Source organism: Solanum verrucosum, unplaced genomic scaffold (assembly GCF_900185275.1).
Source record: "Solanum verrucosum unplaced genomic scaffold, falcon-dt-bn FXZP01000049.1, whole genome shotgun sequence".
Lineage (NCBI taxonomy): Eukaryota > Viridiplantae > Streptophyta > Magnoliopsida > Solanales > Solanaceae > Solanum > Solanum verrucosum.
Window position 1 is genome coordinate 8,482,352 of NW_026020221.1, and position 12,669 is coordinate 8,495,020.

Sequence of the window (12,669 nt, forward strand, 5' to 3'; positions counted from 1 at the left end):
CTCCGAATCAGATTAATATATTTCGCCCTTTTTATAAAATAATTGTATAAAATCATGTTTAATTATATATAACTAATTATGCGGTAATAAAGGAAAATAATACCTTAATTAAAGATCATTTAGTTTAATTAGAATACTTTACCAAATAAGACTCCTTCTTCTTCTTGATGAAACACTAAGTACTTTTTCTTCTTGACGAAATACAAAGTACTTCTTCTTGACGAAACACATAGTACTCATTGTTTTTATTATTTTGAAACTTCTTCAGAATTAAAACGGATTTCATTGATTTTTGTAGGATTGTATACCACAATCTATCCATTACGAGTTATATATTTTTCTAACTATATTCAACTTATATGTATTTCATATATCACTTGGTTAATTTATGTTTAATTTGCAGGGTTGTATTATTGACTACAAATATCCGTTTGAATTGTATAGTTATTTATAACTTTTAAAATATTTTTAAGCGTATTAACATTCTATATGAAGTTGGTCATTTGATTGAAAATCATTTGTGTATGTATATAATTGGTATCAAATTTCAGATTAAGTTTGTTTGTGTGTGTTTATGTGTCTAAGCATATTTTATAGTTTGTATATAAGTCGTTGTATATTTTAAGTCAATAAATATGTATAATTGAATAATTTTTCTTTGACTCATATCCTTTTGTATATGTTACTCCATATTATATAGATTGTATACAATTTGTTGTATATTTTAAGTCAACAAATATGTATAATTGAATAATTTCGTTTACTTATATAAGTTTGTATATGTTACAGTTTGAACTCTATATTATATAGATCGTATATAAGTCATTGTACATTTTAAGTCAACAAATGTGTATAATTAAATAATTTTTCATTGATTTATATCAGTTTGTATATGTTACGCTTTGAACTCCATATTATAAAGATGGTATACAATTCGTTGTGTATTTTAAGACAACAAATATGTATAATTTAATTTTTATTCATTTATATTAATTATATATATGTGACGGTTTGAACTCTATGTTATACAGATTGTATACGAAATATACAAATAATAGATCTTCATTATACAAATAGTTGTAGTTGTATAACTATATAATATTGATTGTATAACTGTAGTCTTATAAATTGCATAACTGATTATTTATACATATGGTTATTAATTATGTAATACTCCCTCTGTCTAATAATACTTGTCCACTATTGACTTTGCACACTTCTTAAGAAACTATAAATAGAAGAGTAATTTTACCATATCAACCTTTGAACATAATAAATAAATGGAAATGACTATAATTAACAATAAAGGTAAATTAGGAAATAAATGTAAAATTATTCATTGATTTCATAAAGTGGACAAGTATTGTTGGACATCCCAAAATAGTATAGTGGACAACTATTGTTGGACGGTTGGAGTATATACAATTAACTAAAATCACAACCCATTTATTTTGTCATATACAAATTGAAAACAAAAACAAGGCTATATCTCAAAATCTTTTGCTTCATGTTGGTCCATTGCATCATAATCATCTTCCACAATTGTTTTTGAGTCATTCTTACTGGAAGGTGTTTTTTGTACTTTTTCCTTGGAATCATTAACTCTTTTTCCTCATTCTCTTTTTTTCTTTGGAGCTTTTAGCCCCTTCTTGATGGGGTTGCAAAACTTAGATCTAATCTCCTTCTTTGCTATGTTTGAATCAACAACCTTAGATTTAGCAATGGACATGCAGTTCCTTCAAATTCTTGAGTTAATCCCAATGAAAAAGATTTTGACATCATGATATAACACAAGTTATGTTTTACAATGCAAAACAAGTTATGTCTTACTTCGCAAAACAAGTTATGCCACTTAATTCATGTGAAACTTGTGTCATTAGAGACATAAGTTCAGTTCATAACTCATAAGTTATGTCTTACTAGACAAAACTTAGGTATAAGTTTAGTTTCAAAACATTATTCTTTAAGAAGTTCATAACCCACAAGACATAACTTAGTCCCTACAAAACGTATGCCAATAGAAGCATAGGTTCAGTTTCAAAACCAACAAAGTTATGCCTCAATAGGCACAACTTATTCCTGCATCTTATGTCGGACAAGACAACAGTTCTCTAAATTTATACCTTGCAAATTAGATACTACATAACTTATATCGGACAAGATAAAAGTTCTCTAAATTTATACCTTGCAAAATTAGGTCACAATTAAAAATATTTTAGCCCATAATTTTTTATGAAATGAATAATAATAAAAAAAATAAAAAATCATTATCAATTAAGGAACAAAAATTAAAGTGATATGACCTACTAAGGAACAAAAATTAAAAACCACCCAAAAAATAGCCATCCATGCAAGCACTTGAAAATGGTATACATATTGGACAAAATGTGTAGTTGATAGTTGTCATTTCTTAATGAAGTTAATCTTCTTGCAAAGTATTTCCACAGCCCCAAGGCCCCAACCCCCAATCTTCTTGCAAAGTATTATGCTTTTCTAATTAAATAGATATAATAACATGTTTTAATTACAATTTTAGAATTATATTTTTCTTATACTCCCTCCTTTTTATTTTATTTTATGTGACACTTTTCGGATTTCGAGATTCAAACAAGTCTATTTTTGACCGTAAGTTTTTCGTACATCTTTTAAACATTCTGAATTATCAATTATTGTGACTTATAATACTTTTTATATAGTTTACAAATATATAAATTTCATTTAAATTTTTTTTGAAGATTTCATGTGCAAATTGCTGGTCAAACTTAATTTGTTTGACTCTTGAAAAACGAAAAATGTCACATAAATTGAGACAGAAGGAGTATTTGTTTTTGAAAGTCCATTTAATATGCATAAATATCAAAATACAATAAACTACCTTTTTAAAAATTTGAAACACATAAGCTTAAAATCTTAATTCTAGCTACATATGAAAACGAGTAGTTATTCGTCTATCCGCATTTTTGTTTTAGTGCTATATTAGGTCTTCGATTAAGTTCGATTTACATACTTATTTTTTTATATACTTTAATTGAGTTGAGAGTCTTTCACAAATAGTCTCCTTACATGCTTCACTTTTTTCAAATCCTACTTACGAAATTATATTGAATACGTTATATATAGTTGTTTGTTGTGCATGAGTTGATCATCATTGTTTCTAGCTAGCTAACTTGTGCTTACCAACAGTTAAGAAAAAATGTTCATATTTGCCTCTTTTTTAACTAAATCCAAAGAATACAATTTTGTACATATGTTAATTTATTGCATTTTCCAAGTTAATGATGAGCTCTTCCCCCCCAACCTCAACCCAAATCAAAAGATACAGTTGTTCTTTTTTTGTTGTTAACCATTTAAATCAAAGGATACAGTTGTTCTTTTTTTGTTCTTAATCATGTAAATGAACTGGTAGGAACTAGGAAGCAAAGAACAAGAGATAGAACACTTTCTCGTATAGATAGGAGTCAGAATTTAAAATTTATGAGTTCAAAAGTTTAGTTCTATGTATATGCATATAATATATATATATATATATATATATAAATTTTGAAACCCGTAAACAATATGCAAATTAAAAGGTTAGCTCAACGGTTAAGGGCATTCAAATTGCACCCCTAACCTCTAAGATTGATTTTTATGTACTACATTATATTTTACATATTTATTTTTCAAACTCTTTAAATGAAAATTTTGATTTCGTCACTAAAAATAAAATATGAATTTTGTAAGTATTAGTAACAGTATTTGTTCGTACATACAATAATTTATTGCGTCAGCAATATTGATGTTGTTCACATGCATTGGCTTTCCTTTCTATATAATGGAAAAAATGTCTCAACATAATCCATTACTTTATATTATGGTATTTTTTGTTTTTGAGAGGAAAAAAACAATAGAAAAATGATGAGTTGTTGGTTTTCATCAATTGTGGTTTGGTTTATTTTAATTATTATTATTATAACAACTTGTAATAATTTGGTGGAAAGTAAATGTGCATTTGAAGCAATTTTTAATTTTGGAGATTCAAATACTGATACTGGTGGATTTAATGCTGCATTTCCATCTCAAGGGCCTCCTTATGGAATGACTTATTTTAAAAGACCAACTGGAAGGGCAACTGATGGAAGAGTCATTGTTGATTTTCTTGGTATGGTTTTCATCTAATTTCATTTATATTTGAGTCGAGGGTCTTTCGAGACAAACTCTTTATCTGTTGTAGGAGTAAAATCTGCGTACATTATACTTTTTCAGAATTAATTTGTGAAATTTTATTGAGTTTGTTGTTGTTGTATTCATTTAGTTCAATTGGATCTTACTATAAGTATTGATTTGATTGTTATACTATTTTTTTTATTAGTCTGTTTAAAAAAGAACGAAAACACTTTTATAGTTGGAAAGTACTTTGGTTTAGATTTTCTATTTTTGCTCTTGAGAAGTGATTTTTAAAGTTACATAAATGAGTTTTATAATTAATACATTCAATTTTGACATATTTATGATCATAATTAAGTTCCAAAAATCTTTATTTCTTTTGTAAATAGTGTTAAGTACTCAAACTATATTTTATAAAAAGATGTGTTTGGTATAACAATTTTTTTTTAAAAAAATTTCCTGTGTTGGATTGATTAAAATATTTTTGTGTCATCTTTATCGATTAGTAGATAACTTATTTTATTTTCGACACTACAAATTCCACATTTAAAAAGAAAGTATACTTATAGTACATTTTTTTTTTTTTTAAAAAGGGGCATATAACATAAATTCTTTATTTAGATTAATTAAAGGGCAGTGATGTGCACATATCATTTTTGTTCATGCAAGGGAAGGATCGTATCCTAAGGGCTTAGGGTGTTATCTAGACAATTTATTACTTTTTATGTCTCAATTTATGTAATTCATTTTTTTTAGTGAGTCCAAAATAGATTGACACATTTATATATTTAGTAACTTTTTAATTTTAAAATGTCTTATTTACCCTTAATGAAATAATTTTTACTCATACAAATATCTATCACACTTATTTTAGACCACAAGTTTCATTTTTTTTTTATTTCTTAAACACTGTGTCATGAAGTCAAACTTCATCATATAAAGTGGGACGGAGGGAATATAATGCAAGGGTTAGTGCTTGCTTGCTCGATTCCATTATCTATAAATCACACATAGATTAGTAAAGGGTAGCTCGATACACAAATCATCATGCGTTCATGTAGAATTTCGGAGAAGGGTCGCACCAAAAATGATGTAATGTAGATAGCTTACGCAAGTATTAATGATTACTTCCACAACTCAAATTTGTAATCTATATATATATATATATATATATGCCCATTCTCTAAGTTATCATCACCAATGTCATCTTTTTCTTACTATTCCTTAAATGACAAAAAAACATATTATTGTGACCGGAGTTGACAAAAAAGGCTTAGCTGTAAACAGTAAAGTAGTTGGTCCATATAAAGGTGTAATTATTTTTTGTTTTGTCCATAGGTTTACCTCTCTTTGTCCTATTAGTAGAAATTTATACATGAGATCAAGTCCGTGACTTTCTTTTGTCTTTTTTCTCATAACGTTATTGTGCTTTATATATAGGGAAGCGGAGATTTAGAGAAGGCATAATACATAAACGTGTAATTTAACTTGGTCTCAAGTGATATTTATAATCTTTAATTATGGGTGTATATAAATAGATATTTAAATTTGTATAAAATTGAATAATAACCATATTTGTTCTAAGTGACGTCCTACATGACAATTTTATGTCTAATGTGGCGGTCTACGTGTATTATGTCACGTAGAACGTGTGTGTCTACTTGTTCAATTTTATACAAGTTTAAGTGTGCCTAGTTGTGCACACACCCAAAGTTGGAGGGTACAGATGTCCGTTGAATCCAAGTAAAATGGCATATTTATGTTATTATGTCTTTAGGAAAAGGTAAAAATGTCTTCGTGTAATCTATATGTCATAGGTTCAAGCTGAAAAATCAATTATATATTGATGTTGTATTAAGTAGGTTGCCTACATCAGATCTTGACCATCCTTAATGAAATTTCTGACTTCGACAATTTACAACTCTGCTTGAACATGGCTTATGTGCGGTCTTTCCCCTGACCCTGCTTGAATATTTCTTATGCACCCTACTTGAACATGACTTATATGCGGCCTTTCCCTGAACCCTGCATAGGTTACTAAAATTGCTATTAATTAATAGTGTTGTTTGATATGCAGCTCAAGGATTAGGTTTGCCATTTTTGAGTCCATATTTGCAATCAATTGGATCTGATTTCAGACATGGTGCAAACTTTGCAACATCAGCATCCACAGTGCTCATGCCACAAACATCATTGTTTGTATCAGGTGTTAGCCCTTTTTACCTAGGAATTCAACTCCAACAGTTCAAGCTATTTAAGGCTAAAATTGATGAATTTCAGAGTAAAGGTAAAATAAATAATTTACTACTTTATTAGTATTCCATTTTAAAAAATATTCATATATTTTTTTTCATAATCTTTATATTATTTTTTCTTAATTTTCAGGTAACACTAATCTGCCTCCCTCAGACATATTTGGGAAATCTCTTTATACATTCTATATAGGTCAGAATGACTTCACTGGTGATTTGGGAAGTAAAGGAATAGGTGGAGTGAAGGAGTACTTGCCTCAAGTAGTTTCCCAAATTGTTAGCACAATCAAGGTAATATTAACATTAGAATTAATATACGTTTTGTCTCAATTTATATGACATAGTTTGGTTCTGTACTGAATTTTAGAAAGCAAAAAGAAACTTTTGAAGTTTGTGGTTTTTAAACATGTCATAGTATTTGTGTGTCAATAACAACTTTTTATTAAGGGTAAAATGAAAGAAAAAAAAGTAAAGTTAATTAGTTTCAATATATAAATTGTTGAGTTCCCTACATCGCTTGTGGATAGGAGACTTCTTCTATGGTCTTGGGCAATGCTCATCTCATGATCTACCTTTTGAATTGAGGTTTACTCAGAGTTCACTGTATCAAACCCTAACCAACTCAAATTGTGGTTTACCCGATGTTTGACCCCCATATTATATTATCCACACTTCAACTGGATTAGGCCTAAGCATGTTGGAGCTATTGAGTTTCTTACATCGATTATGAATTGGGAACTTGGTTACCTCATGATCTAGATTTCGAGGTTAAATTTGACTATTGATTTTTCATCAGGAAATCTATGGATTAGGGGGAAGAACATTTTTGGTACTTAACCTTGCACCAATTGGATGTTACCCAGCATTTTTGGTGAAGCTCCCTCATGAAAGTTCTGATATTGATGAGTGTGGATGCTTGATATCATACAACAATGCAGTTGTGGACTATAACAATATGCTTAAAGATGCATTGGCACAAACAAGAAAAGATCTTTCAGATGCAAATGTTATTTATGTGGACACTCATGCTGTCCTCTTGGAGCTTTTCCAACACCCCACTTCTCATGGTACGTACTCCAATTGAGCACCTAAACATATTGAAAAAGATTGTGTGTTTATAAGCGTCCATTACACGTAGACAAGTTGACCATTTAAAATAAGACGACTCCTTTAATTATACATGAGGTTTTATGGCTTATGAAACTAAGGTGTATAATTAGAGGTGAAATTTTTTAAATGGTTCAACTTGTCTACGTATAATGAGCACTTAAGAACATAGACAAAAAGTTTCTCCAAAATTAGAGACTGAAGTATCTAATAGGAATACTTTATCATGCATGTGTTCAGGTGTGGAATCAAACCAAAGTATAATTCGAGTATCTTAAATGAGGTTTACTAACAAGTTGAAGGGGCTATCGATGTATTCCGCCTAAATTTGTTGACCAACTTCTAATGATGTCTCTGTTTGTAGGGTTAAAATATGGAAACAAAGCATGTTGTGGACAAGGAGGTGGTTCTTACAACTTTAACCAGGAAGTATACTGTGGAAATACCAAAGAGGTAAATGGACAAACACTGTCAGCCACAGCCTGTGAGGATCCATACAATTATGTTAGCTGGGATGGGATACATGCCACTGAAGCAGCAAACAAAATCACAGCAAATATCATTCTCAATGATGGTTCTATTTTTGATCCTCCATTTTCACTACATAAATTCTGTGATATTCAGCCTGTAGGTTGATACATCATCCACAAGTTGTTACTAGGAGGAACAAATAAATAAAGGTCACGTGTTTAATTAAAATTGACGTTGATAAATAGATGCATTATGTTTGCATGTGCAAAGAACAATGGATCAACAGAAACATTCTTTAACACAAACAAGCCAACATCCAGAGAGTTTGAACCCACATTTCACTCTTAACACTAGGTCTAAGCTCGAGGCACACTGAGCTGCTGTCTCTAGTTAAAATGGCACCAGAGAAACAGAGACTGAACAAACCAAACACACTAAGACATACCTTTCATGGTTCACTTGCATTTGGCTCCCATCGTCTTCAAGTTATTACCCAACCTTTCAACTAATTCTCTTGCTGCACTACTACATTCTCATTGTAATCTTTTCCAGTTACAAAGTGTAACAACTGCAAAATATTTCAGTAGACGATGGACATCTTAATTTAATTCTTCGGACTCTGCAGCCTAATAACTACAAGAAAACAGAATATCCCTTGTGGGAGTGAATAATTACCTCTCCCAAATGATGAAACACAATCCCAGAAGATTTTAAACTTCCTACTTAGACAAACTTGTTTTTATTGTTAAAAGATTAGATGTTCCAACTTGGACTAACTTTCAGAACTCCAAAGTTGATTCCTTTCAAACTCTGTTGTTCAAACAGCATGCATCAGTCAAAATAAACAGTGTAGCAACCAAAATAAAAAGAAGGAAGCAAGTCAGATAATTTAAGTTCACTCCTAAACAAATTTCATCATCCAGAATCACGACACCTTACAAAACTATTCAAAAAGTGGTAGGGATGAATAGAGTCCAAATCCCTAATTATTTTCACCTAAGAAAGGCAAGAAGTCTAGGCTAGTAGTAACCTATGAAGAAATTGGTTCATCCGCCTCAGGTCCAACTATAAATCTAGAGGCCCTACAAAACCTAAATGCTGGGGTCCTGCAATCGAAGTCTACTCATTCCCATCCTCGATTCCAAGTTTTCCCTGTTCTCAGAAGACAACTTAGAGCACACTGCCAGAAACAGGTAGACATATATTCTACAATAATCACTCAATGCAAGGACATCAAGTCCCTCTAATGAGATACAGCAACTAATTCAGAAATGTGACGACACCCAAACATTTCAGAAGTATAACGTAGGCAAACGATCCATCAGCAGATAGCCAGACTACATGCATAACTGAATAGAAACTAGCCAGAATATTGCATTCATTTCATGAAAGCACAAATTTTCAGACAGAACTTCGATGCACAAAACTCAATCATACAACTTCAAACGATACACAAAAATACTTTTTCAATGTTTATGGAAAAAGAACGCCACAGAAATATTAGCAAGGCCTATGATAGACCTCAGTAACAACAGTTTTGAGTTTAGATCAGATTTTGTCAATGTCTTCATCCTCAAACTCAATGTAATCATCACCAGCACCCTCATCCTCTTCATCAAGACCATTAGCAATGCCCTCATTAAGCCTTGTGTTCTCTGGTAACTCTCCATATGCCTTCAATAACCTGGCCTCATCAGGCATGTACTTCAAGATCACATCAGCTTTGTCATCCTGGGGAAATCAAATAACTAGTTAAAAACAGCAATATCCACATTGGATAAGAACCCAAATCTCAACAAAGCAAACCTATAATAAAATAAATTTCCAAGTAAAACAACAACACACCTTAATCCCAAGCTAATTGAGGTCGGCAGTATGAATCATCAATTATCAAATGCTCTGTTTGGGTCTAAAACTATTTCAATACTCCACGCTTATGGAAACACTAGTTCTTCTCTGAAATGCCCTAGTGGATATATCTCTAATATACTAATATCTTACAGCAAGCACTAGTCTTTTAGATAGTATCACCTATACAGATTTTTCAACTTCCATTGTATTCCACCTCTGTCTAGATCTTTTGAGAACTTCTTTCATTGTTCAATCATCATGTTTTCACATCTAAAATCAGTGAACCTACTAGGTAACACGTGAACAAACCATATCAAGTAACATTTTCATTTTATCCTCAGCATGCTACTTGCACCCTCTGATGGATGTGATCATATATGATCTTATCTAATCTTGTATGACCGCATATCCATCTTAATACTCGCATCTCTACAACATACATCTTGTAGATTTGTTGGGCTTTAGATGTGATCTTTCAATTGTTCTATAGAACTTTCTTTCACTTTGATAGATATCATCCTATAACACTATTGTGACAGTCCATTTCAACCATCCTACTTTAATCTTATGTGTAAAATCTTCATCTATCATTCTATTCTCCTAGAACATTGAGCTACACATCTAAACTGTCAACAATTAGATACCTCAACCCCATCAAATCTCACCTGGACTCCAGTCCTATCTCTTTGGCTGAACGAGCAGTGCATGAAGTTTTGTCCTACTCCCAACTTATCTCAAATCCCTTACTCTCTAAAGTGCTTCTCTATCACTCGAGCTTTTGAATGACAACCTCACTAGTTCCATCAATTAACAAGATTTTGCTTGCGAAGAGCATAAAGCATGGTACCTCATGCTGTATATCATTGGTTAGCCCATCTCATTACAAGTGTAAATAGACACGAGCTTAGCGCAAAGCCCTAGTGCAAAACCCACAATAATGGAGAACTGCTCCCGCCAATCCCACAACTGTTTTCCCACTTGTGACAGCTCCCTTGTACATATCCTGTATGCCATTTATATATTTAACATGAATTCTTTTCTTTTGCATTACCTACCAAAGATACTTCTTCGCACTCTATAGTATGCTTTCTCTAAGTCCATATATATCATCATATGTAAGTCCTTTCTCTACCTATAATTTTCAATCTTTTCAGTAAAAATATAGCCTTTGTTTTAGGCTTTTCAGGCACTAATTGCCAAGTAAAACGAGGAAGGAAATCTTCATACACAGACTCAATCACACACACCAGTGCCACTTCTAATTGAAAATCAGCAGAAAGTAGCAATTACAAAAACTATTTTTCTCTTGAAACGGGCAGATGTATGTCAAGCCAGAAGCAGGAACAGATACATACATACATATATCATATATATATATACACACGCACGCGCACACAGACACACTTGCGGGCATACAAAGGGGCGGATTTAGGGTATGAGGTGCGGGTTCCCGGAAACGAGTAACTTTTGCACAAACCTTGTATTTATATTGAGAATCCACTAAACATACAATAATTTTTTAGTTGGAACCCAATATAAAAATGGTCTGTTGATAGTGGCAAAGGGGAAACCTGTTAAGTTTTGCTGTCCTCTGCAACGGTTTGAATCCTTTGGGCAACATAATTATCTTTTTTTTTCTCCTTTTTTCTTTTTTAACAAAAACCACGCATGCCTTCATTTTGTCTCAATTTTTCTTTATAATTTGAGATTATTGGGAACCATTAAACTCCAAGTCTTAGATCCGCCACAGCGCACACACACACATATATACATAGACAAATCAATCATACACATAGACTAGCTACTTCCTTGAGATAGCATGTCCATACTACTACAAAGTAGTAGGTGCACCATACCCAATAACTTAAAATCCTCGGGACTTTATGCCCCCCAATCAAAAAAATATGGAATCAATAGTTCTATCCTAATACAGAGGAGGCTATTTTTGTACATCATCCCATTTATCCATTTAGGCAAGGTGATCAAAGTTATACATTACAGAACAGAAACTACTAAAAAGAAAACATCTTTGTCACACCAAATTTACACATTGTTGGTGAGGGTTTGATCCTCAAGCTTGTAACCCCCTACACCCTTTTTTTTTTGAAAAAAAAACGCCAAATTTTATTTCTCAAAACAGATATGAAAAACACAAATAGAAGAAAAGGGTATCGGAAAAATTGGATCTTGCCTGATAGTCACGGAGGCCAACAAGGATGATATCACCAGCAGCGATCCATACTTTCTTATGCATCTTACCACGTATGTGACAAAGACGCTTAGTTCCATCAATACACATAGCTTCACAACGTCCATTACCAAGCATACGAAGGACCTGAGCATATTCCTGTCCATCTTCTTTGAAAACAAGCTCTCTTTTCTCATCGTCGGCTTCATTCTTTCCTCTCTTCCTGTTCTTACCTCCCTTACCCTTGTTCTTGGGCATGGTTGTTTGATTGAATCGCTTCTCTCAAACTTCGATTGGAGAAGGAAGAAACCCTAAATTGGAAAAAGGGGGGCGTTCTTGTTCCTTTTTATCTGAATGATTTTTTTTTTGTTGTCTTGATTAGAAATGTTACGAGCTAGCGTTGAAGCCACGAGAGCCATGGTGTCACTTAGACCATTTTACCCTTGTACACGTGTATAGTGTCACAAAGGAGCACAATTTTTTTTTTCGGTGTTCGGTACATGAATTGTTGCCCAACTAATTCGAATTCACGTCACGAAGGATTTTCCTTCTAAATATGCATAATGAAGGGATTAGTACTGCACGATTTAATAATACATTAATTAGTTTTTTCAAGTGTTTGATTCATCGTTTCCCACATAATCTTGTGTTTGG

The 12,669-nt window shown here is 32.0% G+C and overlaps 2 protein-coding genes across 2 annotated transcripts; one reads left to right on the forward strand and one right to left on the reverse strand.

The window, feature by feature from the left end:
• Positions 1-3,866: 3,866 nt before the first annotated feature.
• Positions 3,867-8,156, forward strand: LOC125831711 (GDSL esterase/lipase At4g01130-like). The gene is made up of 5 exons (XM_049510896.1): positions 3,867-4,141; positions 6,224-6,433; positions 6,532-6,689; positions 7,195-7,465; positions 7,870-8,156. Exons 1-5 carry the CDS (start codon positions 3,895-3,897, stop codon positions 8,139-8,141), a joined length of 1,158 nt encoding a protein of 385 aa, XP_049366853.1. The 5' UTR covers positions 3,867-3,894; the 3' UTR covers positions 8,142-8,156.
• A 1,170-nt stretch (positions 8,157-9,326) lies between these two features.
• LOC125831727 (eukaryotic translation initiation factor 1A) lies at positions 9,327-12,411 on the reverse strand. The gene is made up of 2 exons (XM_049510914.1): positions 12,019-12,411; positions 9,327-9,707 (listed from the first exon to the last, which is right to left on the reverse strand). The coding sequence occupies exons 1-2, from the start codon at positions 12,271-12,273 to the stop codon at positions 9,525-9,527; spliced, it is 438 nt and encodes a 145-aa protein (XP_049366871.1). The 5' UTR covers positions 12,274-12,411; the 3' UTR covers positions 9,327-9,524.
• Between the last annotated feature and the right edge of the window lie 258 nt (positions 12,412-12,669).

Excerpts from the sequence above, each read along its gene's own strand:
- LOC125831711 (XM_049510896.1), top strand. The coding sequence starts at position 3,895 with ATGATGAGTTGTTGGTTTTCATCAATTGTGGTTTGGTTTATTTTAATT. Across the intron at positions 4,142-6,223 it reads AGTCATTGTTGATTTTCTTG|CTCAAGGATTAGGTTTGCCA; the intron begins GTATGGTTTTCA and ends TTTGATATGCAG. Across the intron at positions 7,466-7,869 it reads CCAACACCCCACTTCTCATG|GGTTAAAATATGGAAACAAA; the intron begins GTACGTACTCCA and ends CTCTGTTTGTAG.
- LOC125831727 (XM_049510914.1), bottom strand. The coding sequence starts at position 12,273 with ATGCCCAAGAACAAGGGTAAGGGAGGTAAGAACAGGAAGAGAGGAAAG. Across the intron at positions 9,708-12,018 it reads TTGGCCTCCGTGACTATCAG|GATGACAAAGCTGATGTGAT; the intron begins GCAAGATCCAAT and ends TGATTTCCCCAG.